At 48.9% G+C, this 19,441-nt stretch overlaps 3 protein-coding genes across 5 annotated transcripts; 1 reads left to right on the top strand and 2 right to left on the bottom strand.

Moving 5' to 3' along the window:
- Positions 1-1,518: 1,518 nt before the first annotated feature.
- On the bottom strand, positions 1,519-2,495 carry LOC122221265 (ribonuclease 7-like). The gene has a single exon (XM_042940584.1). The coding sequence runs from the start codon at positions 1,975-1,977 to the stop codon at positions 1,519-1,521; it is 459 nt and encodes a 152-aa protein (XP_042796518.1). The 5' UTR covers positions 1,978-2,495.
- A 9,535-nt stretch (positions 2,496-12,030) lies between these two features.
- Positions 12,031-12,628, top strand: RNASE13 (ribonuclease A family member 13 (inactive)). Its single transcript, XM_042942620.1, has one exon. It carries the CDS (start codon positions 12,031-12,033, stop codon positions 12,493-12,495), a length of 465 nt encoding a protein of 154 aa, XP_042798554.1. The 3' UTR covers positions 12,496-12,628.
- A 1,405-nt stretch (positions 12,629-14,033) lies between these two features.
- Positions 14,034-16,253, bottom strand: TPPP2 (tubulin polymerization promoting protein family member 2). 3 transcript variants are annotated; one of them, XM_042942618.1, is made up of 4 exons: positions 16,140-16,250; positions 15,697-15,938; positions 15,310-15,463; positions 14,034-14,319 (listed from the first exon to the last, which is right to left on the bottom strand). In XM_042942618.1, exons 2-4 carry the CDS (start codon positions 15,867-15,869, stop codon positions 14,131-14,133), a joined length of 516 nt encoding a protein of 171 aa, XP_042798552.1. In that variant the 5' UTR covers positions 15,870-15,938; positions 16,140-16,250; the 3' UTR covers positions 14,034-14,130. The 3 variants fall into 3 exon arrangements, with proteins under 3 accessions (XP_042798552.1, XP_042798550.1, XP_042798551.1); XM_042942616.1 differs by lacking the exon at positions 14,034-14,319 and adding an exon at positions 14,343-14,656 and having other exon boundaries at positions 16,140-16,253; XM_042942617.1 differs by lacking the exons at positions 14,034-14,319; positions 16,140-16,250 and adding exons at positions 14,343-14,656; positions 16,095-16,119.
- Positions 16,254-19,441: the final 3,188 nt, after the last annotated feature.

Here is a 19,441-nt window from a genome sequence, read left to right as displayed (position 1 = left end):
GGTGGGGGGCACTATCAGAACAGAGCCAGTGTAAAGCCACAGCTTCTCCAGTTCTGCTCACTAGAGAGGGAGAAGTGGTGTCTACACCTGGGGGGACAGGGAGATGGCATTTCCACATCTCAAGCCCTCCGGCCTGGGCAGACCGCCAGATTGGAGAGCCAGGGAAGCACCGAGGCAGGAGAGATCATTATCAGAGGAAGGAAGCTCTGGCAGCTCCCACCAGCCTGTTTGTGACCAGCAGGCTCTGGGCCACGGAAGTCCCTTGAGGTCAAGGGAAATGTGATCCTGGAGCAGGGGAATGAAGCTGGGACACTCCCCTGACCCTATGCCTTCAGGCCAAAGGGATCTAGCCACAGCCAGGCCCGGGGTGGGGGGGGGGGTGGGGGGGCTGGGTCGGAAGAACAGTGGGCTGGAGAAGGGGGAGCCCGGTTAGAGAGGCAGAGAGAGAATGGATTAAGATCCCTGCAGCACCTCATAAACAGCTCTTGGCTAGAGACGTAGTGACCTTTATTGCAGCCAGCACAGGACAACTGGCTCTTCGGAGAGCTCTCAGGGGATATGGGTGAACTCTTACCTAGTTCTCTAGTCCCTGTAGAGGTCTCTCCTTTTTTGCACAATGGTCAAGTACAAAGTACACCGTATTTAGAATAAGGAGTCCTAAGTGCAAGTCCAGGTTCTGCCACTAACCAGTTTGACAAGCTTTTTAATGAATTACACTTTCTCAAATCTCAATTTCCTCCCCTAAAGAAGGCACATAATCCCTCTCAAGTCTATCTCACAAGGAACTCATGTGGCTCCACTATGAAAGCCTAAAATGCTACATAAATATGAAGTGGTACTTTGTTTTCTTTCTTCCCAGCTGCCTCTCCACACACAGGCCATGTCACTACCACGTTATCTGGGGAAGATTCCTAGTTTAGGAACTGGAGCAGCTCTGTCCATAAATCCCATACCCTCCTTGTCCATTTATTTCCCCCTCTTGTCATGCTGCCATGAAAAGAGGGGACAGGGGAGAGATGTACAAGGCACAGGCCAGGGAACCCATACTCTTAGCTTGCTCAGCCCCTCTCTTGAGGGTAAGCTTCCGGGAAAACAGCAACAAAAAGATGAAAGACCATCTCTTCTGGAGCTTAGCCCTCCAACCTGTCTACCTCAGCTCACCTTCAGCCTCTCAGAAGAGCTAGGAAGGGCCCTAAGAGAGGAGAGGAAAAGAACCTTCTGGACATATGAAGAGTGGCACAGAGGGGTGCCTGGGTGGCTCGGTCAGTTGAGCATCTGACTTTGGCTCAAGTCATGATTTCAGGGTTTGTGAGTTTGAGCTCTGCATTGGGCTCGCCTCTGTCAATGCAGAGACCACTTTGGATCCTCTGTCCCCCTCTCTCTCTCTGCCCCTCCCCCTCAGTGTCTCTCTCTCTCAAAAATAAATAAACATTAAAAAAAAAAAAAGACTTGCACAGAGGCCTGGAGAGGGAATTAAGGTACAGCCCAACAGGGAGGAAGGCTGCATACCTAAAGGACCTAGTCCAAGTGCACAGGGACCAGCTTGAATTTCCCAGAGCCTCCTGCCTGGGGAGCGTCACAGGCTACAATGTAAGAAGCGACCAGTTGCTTCTTTTTGTACTTGCAGTTTGGATACTTCCCTGAGGTGAGCTTACATGTGCTCAGAGACACAGGCCTTTGGCTCTGGTGGCAGTTTTTACGGCCATTCTTGCAGGCTATGGCGGGGGTCTGACAGGTGGTGGCCACACTGGAGAAGGATTCATGCAGGAAGGTGTTGAAGTCTTTGCAGCGTTTCGTGTATTTGTTGATGTTCATTGCAGTGTCGCATCCCTGGGGTTTGGGCTGCACGTGCTGAGTTGCAAACCACTGAGCTGCGGTCATGTTGCTGGGCTTGGCACTGACTGGGACCTCAGCTAGCCACAGGCCCAGCAGCAGGAGCAGGAGCAGAGGGCTGAATCCTGCTCTGGCTGCTGCCATCTCTCTCAGGGGAACAGTCAGGATGGAGGGCTGGGTTTGCTGGGGACAGAGAACAAGAGGTGAGAAATTAGTCTTCCTGTATGTGCTCCTTCTATCACATCACCATTACCCTCCCCACTGCCTCCTTCTTCCCTCACCCAGGGGTCTCATCCCTTCCTCCCTGCTCTGGGTGCCCTTCTCACCCACTGTGACCCCATCCCCCTCACCTTGTATCCTGTCTTCCCTCATTCTGTCCTCCTACTCTTTGTTCTATCTCCTCTCCCTCAAGCCCCATCCTCTTTGTACCCTTATCCATTGGCTCTGTGTCTCATCTACTCCATGACACCCCCTGGCCCCCGTGTCCCCACTCTGTGCCTCCATCCTGGCATCACTCTCCTCTGTCCTGTGTGTGTGTCCTTATCCCTTCTTCCTTCCTCTATCTCATCCCTCACTCTCATCAGAGCCTGTCCCTTCTCTGTCCTCTCTCCTCACCGAGGTCCCTCCACAGGTCTCACCTCCTCACTGAGTTCTCGTGCTTCTGCAGCTGTAGCTTAGCCCCTGTTTAGGCTGCCCCTACCTGCCACTGGCCTCAGATCACTTGCCTTTTAACTCCTTAAGAGCTGGCCTGAGCTATGTTGCTTCTGTTTGAGGGCGGGCTGGGGAGCCATCCTGGATCAGGAAATGAATCAGGTTCATGCCTTTCCACCTACATGTCCCAAATAAGTGGATACCTATGGAGCTAATGTACCTGCCTAAACAGGTTTGGCAATGAGGAAGCTTCAAACCTCATGCTCAAAGAATAGATTTGGCCCCCAGCCACATGGTTTTAATGACTCTAATAAAGCACCTGACCCAGGTGTCAACCCCAAACGAATTTCAAGAGAGTTGCCATTTATCCCCCATATACACCTTTGGTTCATGATACTGGAAGAGCCAGTCCCTGCAGTGGTAAGGATGGCTTTTTCTCTGACCTGATGAGATGCAGAGAGAACAGCCTAGAATATTTGTATGATTTCTTGTCATCAGGACTTCCTGCTTATCTTTTGGAGGAGATGGAGGAGACAGGGAAGTGGATGATTCATCACAGTCACGATGCCCAGCACCACCCCAACTCAGCTATTCTGTGGTCGCTCACTCCTCTGGGCCCCTCAGTGCCAGGTGCTGAGCAGGGCCACCTGACTTTACCTGGAGAAGGCCCCCAACACCTTTCATCCCTCACTCTTTTCCTCCTTACTTTGTTAAAATTTTCAAAATTTAAACATCATCCAAATTTGAAAATGCCGTTGGGGGTGGCAGTTGCCTCATTCTGCCACAGGCCTTTATCTTGCAGGCCTTGTTCCTTGGGGTAGTTCTAGCTGTGTGGAAAGCCTGAGGTGGACGGGTCTGGGGGCTCTAGTGAGCTTGGCACAGGGCACTCAGGAGAACCGAGACGCTGAGGAATAGAATCATCACCATCTGTGGGTGGGAAGGCCTGGGAAACTGAGATGAACAAGAGTTTTGTTTTCAGGATTCACCTGTAAGTAGTAGTTGATCTCAGAATACTGAGTTCATGTTCATCCATGCAGTAAACACGTATGTATTGAGCGCTATGTGCTGAGGTGCATAGATCAGTGAATAAAAGAGACAAACATCCCTATCTGTGGTGGAGCTTACATTCCACTGGGAGAAAGATAGTAAAAAATAAACATATACTTTGCTTGAAGTGATAATTGCTAAGAAAAAAGGTAGAACAAGAGGGAAGTTGGTAGGCAGTGATTTTTTTTTCTTATTCAGCAAAGTGTATGCATTTCTTTTTAAATATTTAAATAATCCAAGTTAGTTAACATATAGTTTAATAATGATTTCAAGAATAGAATTTAGTGATTCATCACCTAAATAAACACCCAGTGTTCATCCCAACAAGTGTCCTCCTTAATGCGCCTTACCCATTTAGCCCATCCCCACTCCCACAACCCTTCCAGCAACCCTCAGTTTGTTCTCTGTATTTAAGAGTCTCTTATAGTTTGTCTCCCTCTCTGTTTTTTTTTTTTTTTTAATTTTATTTTTGAGAGAGACAGAGATGGCGTGAGTGGGATAGGGGCAGAGAGAGATGGAGAGAGAGAGTCCCAAGCATGCTCCATGCCACCAGCACAGAGCCTGATGTGGGGCTTGAACCCTCAAACCGTAAGATGATGACCTGGGCCAAACCCAAGAGTCGGTCACCTAACCGCCTGAGCCACCCAGTCACCCTTCCCTCTCTGTTTTTATCTTATTTTTGCTTCCCTTCCCCTTTGTTCATCTGTTTTGTTTCTTAAATTCCACATATGAGTGAAATTAGATGTTTGTCATTCTCTGACTAAACTGACTTATTTCACTTAGCATAATACACTCTAGTTCCATCCACGTTATTGCAAATGGCAAGATTTCATTATTTTTGATCGCCAACTAATATTACATTGTATATATACCACATCTTCTTTATCCATTCATCTGTCGATGCACATTTGGGCTCTTTCCATACTTTGGCTATTGTTGATGGTGCTGCTATAAACATTGGGGTGCATGTGTCCCTTTGGCTCAGCATTTTTGTATCTTTGGATAAATATCTAGTAGTGAAATTTCTGGGTCGTAGAGTAGTTCTATTTTTAATTTTTTGAGGAACCTCCATACTGTTGTCTAGAGTAGATGCACCAGTTTGCATTCCCACCAGCAGCGCAAAAGAGATCCTCTTTCTCCACATCCTCGCCAACATCCGTTGTTGCCTGAGCTGTTAATGTTAGCCATTCTGACAGATGTAAGGTGGTATCTCATTGTGGTTTTGATTTGTATTTCCCTGATGATGAGTGATGTTGAGCATTTTTTCATGTGTCTGTTAGCCATCTGGACGTCTCCTTTGAAAAAAATGTCTATTCATGTCTTTTGGTTAGGCAGTGATTTTTAAACAGGGACATTAAGGTAGGCGATGCTGGGACAAAGACCTGAAGATGAGAAAGTGAATTTGTGCTTATGTGGGGAACAGTGGTCCAAACAGAACAGCACTGCAAAGGCCCTAAAGCAGACAGATGCCTGGGTGTTGGAACAGCAAGGAGGCCAGCGTGGCTGGAGCAGGTGAAGGATGATCAGAGCAGGTGAAAGATGCGTCAGAGAGGGACAAGTGGCCAGATCATGGAAAGCCTCAGAGACCAGTAAAGGATTGTGACTTTTACTCTGCACACACTGGGGAGGCCCTGGGGTGGGGGTGTTCTAAGCAGAGGAAGTGAAAGGCCCTTGTTGTAGATTATAACTGTAGCGAAGCCATGTGAACGTTCTTGATTGTAAAGTTTGTGGTCTGGTCTAGAAGTCAGAATTTCAAGTCGAGAAGAGGAGGTTTTTGTTTTGAGGGCGGTGGAACATGATTTTAGTAGATGGAGTGACCTGCTGAGGGTCAGGATGATTTTTGGAAGAAAAGGTGGTGTTGGAGATGGGAAACACCACTAGATGGCGACAGAGAACCAGGAGCAAGTTCACACAGGTCTCTGGCTCCTGTGCTCTGCCCTCAGCGAGACCTTGGCTGTGGAACAGCATTCACTGCTTTGTTAAGGTGCCTGAATCTTTGCAGTTTGAACTTCTGGATAGAGAATTATGCCTCTGCTGCTGTAGAAATGCAAATGTTTGGAAATAAAATTCATGGCTTAAAGCAGACTGTGGACAGAATGTGGATCAGCACAAGCCTGTCCAGCCCTGGACTGGAGGCAGGCTGGGGGGGGGGGGCGGGTAGGTAGGGGGGGTGGGAAAGAGCTCATTTGAATTCCTAGCCAGGACTCCTCACTTCTCATTATTCTAGAGTGAGATGTTTCCAAACCACGACTTGCACTGCCCTGTGCTCTTGTGTTTTCCTGTCATTATAATTATCCTAGTTTGCTCTTCAAATCCATTATGCTGGGTTCTCCAGAAGGCCACCTTAGTGCTGCATGAAAGTAAAACACGGCCCTACTGTGTCTCAGGCCGAAAGGGAGAGACAGTAAAGGTTTAGGTTTGCACCCAAAAATTAAAGGGTTGAAACTACCATCTGTACAATTCAAGCTGAAACCCCTACTTTGCCTCAATTATTTGGAGAAGGCAGGTGATTTTGTTTATTTGCCCAAAGTATCCAGCTTCCAAGATCTGCTTCACTTTGCAGTCAATGGGATAATTTTGCCAGTTCTCCTACACCACATGTAAGGGGCAAGAGAAAAAGATGGAGGAAGGGGGACAAGATTAGGGAGAACAAAAAGGGTCAGGTATCAGGCCAAGGACTGATCAGAGAGTCTGGCAGAAGGGAAAAGAGAAAAATTAGAAAGGGGTGAGCAAGAAGACAAAATAGTGGGAGAAGATGGGAGGGAAGAAAGCCCCTCACACAAGCAACCTCACCCCAGGAATATGAGGTAGCTACCCTCTGCTTTCTCATTCTATCACCGCAGCCACTGCTCTTTGCCCAACCACTCCCAGGCTAATGCCATGCTGCTGCGTGTGTGTGTGTGTGTGTGTGTGTGTGTGTATGTGTGTGTGTGTTTGTGTGTGAGTGTGTGTGTGTGTGTGTGTGTGTTTAAAGTCACTGGGGCGGGTGCTGTGAAAATCCCAGCAGTGCCAGGTGGACCTCTGCCTGTCTTCCCCACAGGACAACAGCTGCCACTTCCTCTCGCCTGGCTGAGAGGGGGTGAGGGGAGCTGGCTGGGAGGAGGGCCGGGTCTGGATTGGTGCCCACCCTTCAGAGCCCGGCCTCTCCCCCTTCCGGAGTTCCACACAGCTTCTGGATACCGATGGAAAGCCTGTGAGAGTTTCCCTACAAGCAGGAGCAGATCCAAGTTCTGTTACCCTAATTTTATTGCTCCTATAGGATAAATAAAGGTAATGGGCTCATTTCTGTAGACAGGGAAAGTGAAACAAACAGCAAGTTAGGGTCAGATGTGGGACTTGCTTTGGGTCTTTGAATTCTCATGACCTTTCCTGGAACAGCTGTGGATCTGGAGGCGGCACAGTACTGACAGAGGTTGGGATCTTTATAGCTCCCAAACCAATGCTTTTAGACAAGCTGGGATGTAGGAGAGGGAGACCTGCTCCGGGGTTGAGAGTCCTCATTAGGTCACTCTATCTCGGGAGCCACTGGCAGTTCCCCCTTTATCTGCAGAATAAGATTCAAATTCTGCAGCCTGATATTCAAGGCCTGCCACAATTTGGCAAACCCATCTTTCGAACTTTGTCTCTGACTTCTCTTCCACCGAGAGCCTCAATTCTAGCCAAGCTGGTTTTGTCTATTTTCTTAAACATACCTTTCATAATCTTCTTTATCTCGGTTTAATTATTGACTGTTCCTTGAGATGCATCCCAAGGTCCCAGGATGACCCTCCTCTCACACAGAAAATTTGCTCTGATCTTCCCAATTCAGAGGGATCTTTCTCACCTCTAAATTCCTACAGTTAGGGGCACCTGGGTGGCTCAGTCAGTTGAGCTTCCAACTTGGGCTCAGGTCACAGGCTCACAGTTTCATGAGTTTGAGCCCCGCATCAGGCTCTGCAATGACAGTACGGGGACTGCTTCGGGTCCTCTGTCTCCATCTCTCTCTGCCCCCCACTCCCGCCCGCCCCACTCTCTCAAAAAATAAGTAAACATTTAAAAATAAATTCCTACAGTTACTGTCTTCGAGATGTGTACTTTTCTGCCTTAAATCATTGGTTATTTCTTCACATTTATCATTTTCCTCCAGTTTAGACTATCAGTCTCCAGAAGACAAGGACCATCTGTTATACTTCTTTTGTACTTCTCACAGGGTGTAGCTTAGTGCCTTGCATATAAGTGATCTTAACTGATTTGATCTCTGGGTTAGAAGGCATTCATTCGGCCCCTGGATGACCCCAGTCATGCGTGGGACCCCCAGCAACCTGCAGCATTGGTTGGCAGATGGAGGAACTGACAAGGCAGCTCCTGGACTTCAACCCTGGGGCTGAGGTGAAGTAATGACAAGAAGGTTGAGATGCATGAAGTGATCCCTTTGGGTTCAAGGACAACCCAGGAAGTGCCCATGACCTGGTCTGCTTGTTGGAGGAATTTGGGTGGACAGGGCAAACAGTGACATTACTGAGATTGTGGTGAGCTCACTTTGGGCAGAATCTTGGGGTTCCTCTCATCCCAGGGAATCACCGTTGCACCTGCCACTCTAGCCAGCTGTTCTAGAAATGCTTACCACTAAGGAGAGGAGGTAGGAGAGAATGTGTAGAAGACTACAGGCAGAGAGTCACCTTGACAGGAAAAATGACTCAAAGTTATTTCAACGGTGAACTCTCAGTGCCCCTTTTGCTGGCAGAAAAACCCAGCACCACTAAAAGCAAAATCTAACAAAAACATTTCCAAGGTCTGCCTATTTACTGACCCTTTTCAATATATGAGGTATAAGTAATTCTGCCATTGTTAGAAAATCGGATTCACTCATTGGACCAGGGTTTTCTTTTCTATTTTTTTAAGTTTATTTTTTGAAAGTAATCTTTACACCCAACGTGGGTCTTGAACTCATGACCCCAAGATCAAGAGTCACATGCTCTTCTGACTGAGCCAGCCAGGTGCCCCAGACAAGGGTTTCTCAACCTCAGCGCTATTTACATTTTGATCTTGATAATTCTTTGTTGTGGGAGCTGTCTTGTGCAACCACGGATGTTTAGAGGCATCCCCTGGCCTCTTACCCACTAGATGCCAGTAGCCCCTTCCGGTTGTGATGATCAAACATGTCCCCAGAAATGACAAAATTGCCTTCCCCTCGTTGAGAACTACTAAATTGGACATATGACTTTGAGCAAACTACTCTTTCTCTCTCAAACTTAGTTTCTTCATCTCTAGGGGAATTCTCGTGGATGTAAAGCCCGGAGTACTGAGGCAATGAATTCCACAAATCTCAGGCTGAGGGAGCAGATGAAACCATGACAAGGATGTCAGTGTGGAAACAGCAGGGCTATGGATCAGCACCTCGAGGACAGGATTTTAAAGACCGGGCCTCTAGAACTACAGTCTGGAACCTGAAGGCCCATCATACATTCACCCCCTTTCCGAGGCCTTTGTAACATATGCTTATATGTGTGTCTTTCCTGCTGCATTATAAATGTAATCTGGGCTGGAGCTGTTTTATTTACCTTTGTATTGCCCCAACGTTTGTCATAGTGCTTTTCAGAGGGTATTTAACAACTAAAAACTAAGTTCAAAAAATCTTAAGGTAATCCACACAGGGCCTGACTAATAATAGAAAGCTTCATGAAGATGAAGCTTAAGTCAGGTGTCAGAGGGGGCTCTACACTGGCAGAGTGGGGATGGGGGAGGTCACTTGGATCATTTGGGGAATATAAGGGGCTTTGCCAATATGGAGTTGGGGGAAAAGTGAGTCGGTGTAGAACCTAGGAGATAATATCCAGTTATAATTGTTTATACACTGTGTAATGGTTGAAAGTCATGTTCATGATGACCATCTCACTTTATTCTTGTAGTCTTATGAGGCAAGAAAGGTATTAGTCTCATTTTATAGATGAGGAGGCAGAAATTCCGTAGGTTATCTATATCAGGTACCGAAGTCTCTCCTCTACAATGTGCTGTTCCATTTCTGTAACTGTGTGTGCAGAGGTGAGTCGTGATAGGTGGGTAATGAATGAAGAAGAAGAAGACCAAGGGCCATGACAAGCCCTTTCCTCTTCTCAGGGAAGCTGCAGCCTTGAGAAAATAGGGAAGAGGAGGCACGCTTTGAGGTGGGGACCACAGCAGCAGACTTCCTCACAACAAAGATATGAGTCAGCCAGTCTCAGGAGCCACCCTGCATGGCTCCCACTTGGTGCTGGCTTGTAGACCCAGACTGAAGGATACAGGCGAGGCACCTGCCTGTGTAGGCTTTTCCTTCACTCGCTTGGCTGTGCACACTTCCCTGGTGAGGTCTTCCAAGCAGAGGCTTCTTAAACAGGAACTCTGGGTTGAGTCTTCACATGAGCTAGCTCAGTGGAGGTGATGGGGGCAAGAGTGGGAGGAGGAGAGGAACAGTATCAGGGGTAAAGGAGGTGGCATGCACAAGGACAAGGAGGTGGAGGGTGACACAAAGGGGGAAACAGATGGGGATGGGTATGCAGTAGGAGACATGGCAGGAGTCAGGTCATGGAGAGACTTCTGTCTGTCCTATGAGATGCAGAGCCTTACTGGAGATGGAGAGCATGTGGTATCCAGGAAAGGGGGGAGCCTGAGGAGGGGCAGAGATAGGGATGGAAGGGACAGGTTCTTAGTGTTAGATAAGACTGTCAGGACTGTGGGATTGATAGACTCATGCTCATATTAAGTACTCACCATGTGCCAAGCACTGAGCTACAAGCTCTTGATATACATCTTAATGAATTCTAATACTGCCGTGAGGTATATAAAGTATTACCCCTATTAATAGATGAAAAATTGAAGCTGATAGTGTTTTAGCAAACTTAGATTGGGGATACACAGCCTGTAAGCAGCAAAGCAAGGATTCAGCCAGGATTTCTGGTCTGTTTTACTCAAAAGCCTTACTCTTACCCACCTTGCAACCACAGGTGGGGTCAGGGAGAATGAGGGGTCTAGGATCACCTGTGACAGAGGAAACAGAGACAGACAATACAGGAGGAGAAGCAAGTTGTGGGGAGGATGGGTTCAGTTTTGGACTTCAATTCATGCTTCCAGGAAGAGCAAGGCTAGGGGGAACATGAACAAACAATGCCAGTACCCCGACACCTCCAGTACTCTGCACCACCCCCAAATTACTCATTGGCCTTGGAACACTCAGGGGTCTGTGTTCTGACTCCTCCATCCCATTCTTCCTACTAGGAGGCCCACAACCCAGACAACATCCTACAGGGAGGCAAGGCTGAGAGGCATGTGGAAGTCAAGGACAGTGGCTGGCAGGCTTTAGAGGGCTCTTTAGTTCTGATGAAGGGGCAGGTATTGACGAAAAGAAGAGTCCGGCCCTTTCCCAGCATGACAAACTACATTGAGAGTCTGATTCTCTGGACTCAGATGGCCCATACTTCCTCAAGTCCAACTCAACCTGTGTAACCCAACTTGACAAGCCTGAGGCTTCAGGGTCAGTGTGCTTCAGTTTCCAGGAGTGCTCTGACTCTGACAGGGCCTGAAGTTACAGGTGAGGGAGCTGGTGTGACAGTGTGATTGTGACTGGTGGGAAGGTGATGATGGGGACTGTGGGGAGTCCACAACGAGGTCTCTGATTCTCAACCCAGCACTCTAGAGGGAGGCCCTTGAGTGCATGTGTGGCCTCCTGGGCCACGGTGAGTGGGATGAGTGGCAGACCCTCTGTTCTCTGAGGGTTAGGAACAAGCAGCACCTTGTTCCTCAGAAACACAACAGTGTTTTCCTCCTTACCTTTCCGCAGAGAGGGATCTATGGACCAGAGAAAACATCAAAGAAAGCCCAAGAACGTAGGGCCTTTTGGCAGGGAGCTGGAACTAAGTGTTCCGATGACAGCAGAAAGGAGGGGACCAGACAGCAATGTCCCTATCCTCCCACCCACCCAACCCCCTCAGTCCAGGGGCTCTTCAAACTCAGGGGACGTGCCCTCCTCCCAGACTGGTCTTTATCTAGAAATTTCTGGCCTCTTCTCACCTTTGGGCTGTCTTTGGCTCCAGGCAAGAATTCCTGCTCCTGTCCCACTGGTCTTCCAGCTCCTGCCCTTTCTCCAGAGCAGTCAGAGAATTGTGCTTCAGCCTGTTCCTTCTGTCCCCTTTGCATTTTTTTTTTACCGGAAAGGTTGACCAGAGCCAGGGATGATTGGGAAGAGTCACTCACCCAAGGACCAGTTGGACCTCTTCTTCTGTAAGTGTTACAGCTCATGGACTGGCTGAGGCTGAGACCCCGAGGTGGACCAAGGGAGTGGGGGGAATGGCTAATATAAGGTGGACAACCAGCAAGTGTCTCCTCTCTCTGGGGCATGAGGACTTGGGCTAGGTGATATCTGAGATACAGTACAGCTCTTAGGGTATAGGGGAAGGCTGCGGGGACACTGGAGACTGTGGGAAAGGGCAGACAGCCACTCTAGGCCCACCTCTGCCTCCAACCACCTTAACTCTACCAGCAGGAGGAATGGCAGTAGCTGTGGCCTGGCTTGTGTTTCTCCAGCTTGCTTTCGGGACAGCTCTGGTTGTGGACATCGAGATGCAGATTGCCATCAAGGACTTCCACATGTTACACGTCGATTACCCCAGGGTGCACTACCCAAAGGGCTTCCAGGGCTACTGTAATGGTCTCATGGCCTATGTACGGGGCAGAAAGCAGAAGAGCTGGTATTGCCCGCAAATCCATTATATGGTGCATGCCCCCTGGAGAGAAGTCCAGAAGTTCTGCAAGTACAGTGAGAGTTTCTGTGAGAATTACAACGAATACTGTACATTCACAGAGGACTCCTTCCCCATCACGATCTGTTCTCTGGCCCCTAATCAGCCGCCCACCAGCTGCCACTACAACAGCACCCTAACCAACCAAAGGCTCTACCTGCTCTGTTCCGGAAAGCGTGATGCGGAACCGATAGATATCATTGGTGTCTACTAGGAAAGGGAGGCTTTCGATTTGAACCACCCCCTACTACCACCATACACCAGCCTGTTCCCATTCCCAAACCTCTGATTTCTGATACAAGGCTTCCTCCCTGACTTCAAAGGCAGGCAGGGCCCCCTCCCAAGAGACCAGGGAAGTAGGACCAATGTCCAGAGCTTCAGTCATCATGCAAATTCATACTGCCTTGTAGACCCTTTCCAACTTGTTTACCTCCTCTTTTCCCCCGTCATCTTCCTTCTCCCACAGACAGCCTTACCCACCCAAGAAGCTGACTGTGTCCAGTTGGCAGTGACGGTCCTTCCACTGGGCCAGATCCTGAATCCTGGATGGAGGCCCAGAGCCTCAGCTCACACCATGACAACAGGCACCCAGCTCCATGTCTCAACTCCCCATCCCCACTACCCTTCTCTCCTCAGCTGTCTCCATCTCCCTTATGATTCTCTCCACTCACTCACCTACATGGTAGGTACCTCTAGCTAGAGGTCCTCCTCAAGACCCTTAGAGTCTTTCTAGCCTCACTTCTCCAGAATGGCCCTCAGTCCCCAGTCTGTTCCTCTCTACGAAATCATTGCTCTTCTCTCCATGTAACCTGTTCTTTCTTCTCTCCTTCTACCACAGAGCCCAGGGTAGTTTCTCCCCTACACTCCCCTCCTTTAGTCTCCCTGTATTCCTCTCTCTGACTTCTTTTCCTTCCATTATTCTCACTGTGGCTCACTGGAGTTTCAAATGATCTTCTCTGACCTGTTACCCCCAAGATGACTGCATCCCTTTCCTTCCCAAAGCTCTTCCTGACAACCCGCCCCCCCTCCAGTTACAGGATCTGCCACTGACAAGACAGGTGTGAGGTGAGCCTCGCTGTGGTCACAGAAGGTTTTAAAACCACACCTTGAGTTATAGAAGATATAACCACTGGATGAAACTGGGTGAAGGGTATGTGGGACCCCTCTGTACTATTTTTGCAAACTTCCTGTGAATCTATAATCATTCCAAAATAAAAATATAAAAATATATCTGAAGCCATTCTGATTTCATTCCTTTTTCTTCGGCACACAAGCACTCCTGCTCTGGGAGTCCTGGAGGCACTCACCTCTGGCCATCTTCCTGGGCTACCCTTAGCAGTCAGTGGGATTTTCTGTTCCATGTCTCCAACACCACCTGGGCTGCAACAGGGGAGGGAGGTGGAGGGACAGGGAGGGGTCTAACAAGTGGTGTCTGGGTCATACTAGGTCCAATCGAGAATTGCTACTTCCCTTTGGGAGATAAGAAGGGTGGATACCAGAAATGTATGAGTGCAAGGAGCAAATGCTTTTGTCTCCACATCTGGTTTATCTCTTATCCCCAAATATATTCCTCAGCTCTGTTCTTAGACGCAGTTGTAGAGGGGAATGCTAACCTAGGGCTGGGAGGCATGAGGTTAACTAGAGAAAGGGTGCAGAACTCAAAACCCTGACTCGTGGGGTCTTCTCTTCTCTCTCTCTGCACCAGTGGGTCTATCTATCCCTCTCCCTGAAGGAAAGACAGAGCTCATTGGCTGATGCACACACAGGTGTTTATTATTCCCTATGCTCCTCCGTGGTGTGTAAGATGCTGGGTCGAGGACTAACTGACCCTAGTTGTTGAGGCTACTTCTCATTTGCTGCTCTTCTTATCATAGGTGCCAGCACCCTTATAGCCACTCACATAGCCTGACTTGTCGGTCATCTCTTCCCGTCCTGCGATGCCTTTGCCTTTGCCACTCTCGTCAAAGCGCTCCTTGTGGGTGCCAGTGTACTTGCTGGTGTCTGTCAGCCGGCTCACTCCACCCACTGTTGTTGCCTTCTGCAAGCCAGAGGATGATGGGTCTGATCCTTCTCTCTTCCCCTTTGCTGTCACACCCCTTCTCTAAAGATGGACTTTGGTTCTGCTAGGACCCAGTGCTCTATTCTACTGTTGGCATGGGGCTGCTTTCTTTAGGGCCCAGATGCAGCCATGGGTAGGAACGTGGCAAGAGCCATCCACTCACGAGGGTGGAGGAGTCTGGTGTCTGGGAATGAATGGGGTGTGTATGGAGTTTTCTGCTTCCAGAGGAGCTATTTTGACCAGACTGCAGCCAGAGGACTTCAACCCCAGACCCAATACGCAAGGTCCCTCCAAGTGGGAGGGCCCTATTTGAAACCTAGAATAGAAGGGGCTTTAAATAGAGAGGGGACAGGGGGCACCTGGGTGGCTCAGTCCATTAAGCGTCCTATTTTGGCTCAGGTCATGATCTCACAGTTTGTGAGTTAGAGCCCTGCATTGGACTCTGTGCTGAGAGCTCAGAGCCTGGAGCCTGCTTTGGATTCTGTATGTCCCTCTCTCTGTGCCCCTCCCCTATCATAGTCTCTCTCTCTCTCTCTCTCTCTCTCTCTCTTTCAAAATCAAATAAACATAAACAGAGAGGGGACAAATAGAGAACAGACGGTGGGTGGGAGGCAGGAGGGCAGATATTACATCTTATACAAGAGTGGGAGGAGGAGTGGGGATCAGATACCAAGTCCTTTGCACTCAGTGTTCCCCCAGAGCCCTCTGGACACTTGGAAACAAGGCTTAACTTTATTATTAAAATAGATGTGGACCCTTCTCTCAGCCACAGTCTCTTCATCCCTGAAATTACTAGATGATCTCTAAAGTCTGTTCCAATCCCAACAGTGCCCCAGAGACTTTCTGCCTTGTCTCCCTACAGTATTACTAACGACAGAGGTTAGGGACATTGGAAGGGGGAAGGGAGATAGGAGCAGCAGGGATTTAGAGAAGTAGAGTCAAGGGTTAGGGATGAAGAATGTCACTCACAGTAACACCAGTGGTAGCTGGATCCTTGCCTTCCATGAGTTTATAAATGTTTTCCAGAGCTTCATCTGGCTTCTTGTCTTTGAATCGTTTCTGGCCCAGCTCCTTCATTGCTTCCTGGAACTGCTGAAATGTGATGGTTCGGACATTCTTGGCTCTGGTCAGTCAGACAGAAATCCAGGAACTCTGGAACATGAATTCATAACCTTCCAAGGCCCAACCCTTCCCTGACTGAGATTTGGTCTCTTGACACTGAGGGTCCTGGGACAGGGAACAGCACAGGACCAGGTACCCAGCAGGTGCTCAGTAGACCCATTATTGTGTCCTCCCATATGAACCTTTCTAGGTCCCACTGCCTTGTGTGCCTGGCCCCCATCTCTGGCCCCTTACTTGACTTTGCTGAATACGATGTCCACATCAGTGGAGGTGACTATCTTGCCATCCATGATGCCACAGTCTTTGCATAGCTTGGAGAAGTTCTTATTGTTCATTTCAGTGCCACTGCTTGATGATTCTCCAAAGACAGCAAACCGCTGGAACGTTTTCTCTGCTTCTGATGCCATGATCAACTGGAGGTGGGGGAGGGCCGCAGGGAGGAAGACTTGGGGGTGAGGGAGGAGGAGAAGGGACGACTGAGGAGTAATGAGGATGGGTGTTAGTCAACAAAATAAGAATCAGCAACAGGAACAAAGTCCCTCCTCCCTGTTCTTCTCTTTCCTTTCCCCCCATCGCTCCCATCCCCCCCTACTGTTCCCAGCACCAGGGATACTAGTATGGATCCTACATACTGAATAATCACCACTACCACCTATGTCTTCACCACTTTTGTGCACCTGAGAGTAGCCGGATGGTGTCTGCCCCTTCTCAGCCTTTGTTTATAAGTGTGTGCAGATATGTGGGAGCCAGCTGGATGGGGAGACTATGTGGCAATGGGGAAACGGGAGGAGAGGGAAGCTTCTATGACCTCAGCAGTGTTTATGTGACATCAGCTTGAAGCTACAGCCTGTCTTGGGAGAGGGGTCCTTCATTTCCCCACTTTGCATTGAGCAAGTTGCCACCCTTCTGATCTTTCCAGCTGATCACACTTCCCTCATCATTCCCCCCAGCCTGACACAGTCCTCTGGGTCCTGGTCAGATTGGTTTATGGTCTGTCGCACAGTGCTGAGAGGAGCCCAGGGAAGGGGTTAATGGAAACAGGTTGGCATCAGTCCAGCAGTGCCCTCCTTTCTAGTCTCAAGTCCAAGTTAGTGACCAACATGGAGAATCCCAGTGGCTTTGACACACCAACCTCAGTAGGAACTTTAATGTTTTTTTTAATGTTTATTTTTTGAGAGGTGGGGAGGGGCGGAGAGAGAGGGAGACACAGAATCTGAAGCAGGCTCCAGAGTCTGAGCTGTCAGCACAGAGCCCGACACGGGACTTGAACTCACAAACTGTGAGATCATGACCTGAACTGAAGTCAGACTCTTAACTGACTGAGCCACCCAGGCGCCCCTACAAAACTATTTTTTATACATTAATCCTGCTCAAGAATGCTCTAAGGATCTTCAGTGACAAGACAAAAAAAAAAAACAACAAAACTGTCAAGGACTTTCACACTTGGCCCATGCTTTTATCAAACATCACCTACCTCTCATCAATATTATTCTTCATCTGGGGGCCATAATGACTTTAGAGGCTAGCTACCTCATGGTTGAAAGAGAATAGCCTTGGAGTGGGATGAATCTGGGTGGGGATTTGAGTCCTAGATTTGTCATTTACAGCACTGGTTGGTTGGCCTTGGGCAAATCACTGAAGCTTCTGTTTCAGAAATGTCTGAGCTGCGGTTCCTCACCTGTACTGTGTAACAATAAAACTTACCTTATAGTATTGTGGGATGATATATGGGAAGTACCTTGCACCTACTAGCTACTATTCAATTCTTCCGAGTAACTTGTGTATTTCTTCTCCCAAGCTTTCCCTCTTGCTCTTTTCTTCCTGGACAGAACGTTCCTTTCTCCCACTCAAATACCCTGTGGTTGTACTCCTCATGGGTGGTACACTCTAGGAAACAACAACAAAAACCCTTTTCCTCTGAATTATAGCAAAATAATGGTTCTTAGTCTGTGGGCTGCAGTCTCCTGGGGAGAGGATTTCTGATTTATTGCAAGGGACCCTGGGATTTATATGTACAGAAAATATTGTCAAGTGAATAAATAGCACACTTTGCACACGTAGATATCACTACATACATAGGTATTAGGAATATCAGAATTCCGTACAAACGGCGGAGCCTGACTGGCTTGGTCTGTGCAGCACGCATGTGACTCTTGATGTTGGGGTTGTAAGTTCTTTGTAGTTTGAGCCCCACATTCGGTGTAGAGGGTACTTAAAAATAAAATCTTAAAAAAACAACCTTATTTAAAAGTATTGTTGAGGGGCGCCTGGGTGGCTCAGTCGGTTGAGCGTCCGACTTCGGCTCAGGTCATGATCTCGTGGTCCGTGAGTTCGAGCCCCGCGTCAGGCTCTGGGCTGATGACTCAGAGCCTGGAGCCTGCTTCTGATTCTGTGTCTCCCTCTCTCTCTGCCCCTCCCCCATTCATGCTCTATCTCTGTCACAAAAATAAATAAATGTTAAAAAAAAATTTATTTAAAAAAATAAAAGTATTGTTGAATTCATGGTTTGTCTCCGTCAAGGGATACTAAAACCATCAAGCGGTAATGGAAATCTCTCATCTCCCAATTGAGAAGAATGGGAAACACTTGGCACAGGATTTTTTGTCTAAACAATTAATCTTCTATAGACATCATTTTTCTTAACTTTCTGTCTTTATTCCTTCTCCCACCTACTTCATCATATGCTTCTAGAACGGATATGACCACCCTTCACACTTCTTTGAATTGCATCTATACAGTGGCTGGCACACAGCAGGCTCGCAAAACTGTTGCTTAACTGAAGGTACAGTTTGAAGCTGCTTCTGGCCCAAGAGAAGGGAGTTAGAGATTACTCTGGTTGGGCGACTTATGGCTGGGCTGGGACCTACCCTGACAAAGGGAACCCTACCTTAGGGCAGAACCAGCCTCATTTCTGCCTGCAGGAGCTGAGACCCCTAGGCCCCGGAAGCAAACAGATCCCAGTGGAAATTTCCCACCTCCTGCCCGCCCCACGCCCCTGCGTAGGCCCCTTATCAGGTTCCCCCTGAGTCATCCTGACCCAGAGACGAATTTAGATGCTGGAACCTCCAGGTCCTTCCCTCCCCCACTCCAAGACAGACTACTTTGTACACATCAGAGAACACTGCAGGCGGAAGCTCTAGGCATTCTTTCTTCCCCAGCTCCTGGGGGGCTGGTAAGACCTCTCTCCTGCCCTACACAGCTCTGTCTATGATCCTAAGGCCAGCAAGCTTTTCCTTGTCCAGGAGAGTGTTAAACTGGCGTTCAGAGGGGAGAGGGGACTAGGCAAGCTGCCAGGGTGCCCAGCCTCTGGGCCAGTTTCTGAGGGAAACAGTTATGAAGAGGGTGGGGGGAGGGAAATGAGGAAAACTTCGATGTTCCAAATTGGGAGAAGGTTCCGGGGTCCTTTAGATACGAGGTTGTTGAGACCCGGGGTTTGATCCTGACCAGTTCTCCTACTCTGGGTCACCTCCTCCCTCTTGGCCCCTCCTTCTTTCCAATAGACCCTGCCAAGTGGGGATGAAAGGGGCATTGATGTTCCTTGGATGGGAGGGGGTTGTGGGTGGTGAGGGGGGTGGGGGGGGGTGGTTCCCAGGCAGGAGGGGGGAGGGCAATTTGGGGGTCTTGGGGGGGGCAGCTTGTGCTGGTGTTGCGGTTGGCAGCTCCAGTTCCATTGGCCATTGTTCCCAACTGGCCTGCCGCCCAGCCCCCGAAATGGTAACTCAGGAACCAGGCTGAAGGAAGATGGGGTGAGAACCCTGGTGGGGTGGGGGTGGGGGCGCTGGAAGGGTGCAGGTGGGGAGGAATTCAATCTGGTTTCCTTTTGTCTAAGACAACTTAGGAACCCCTCGGCCACCCAACTATCCCATTCCAGGTGGCCTTCCTCTAGGGGCACAGGGAGGGTGCATCTAGGGTGGGGCTCGGATGGGGCTAGTGAGCAGTCTAAGACCGCAAACCCACCCCAGGCCCCGAAAGCGACACG

Source organism: Panthera leo, chromosome B3 (genome assembly GCF_018350215.1).
Source record: "Panthera leo isolate Ple1 chromosome B3, P.leo_Ple1_pat1.1, whole genome shotgun sequence".
NCBI classification, from domain to species: domain Eukaryota; kingdom Metazoa; phylum Chordata; class Mammalia; order Carnivora; family Felidae; genus Panthera; species Panthera leo.
Note: the sequence above shows the minus strand (reverse complement) of the source record. Positions and strands in the feature narration are given on the sequence as shown.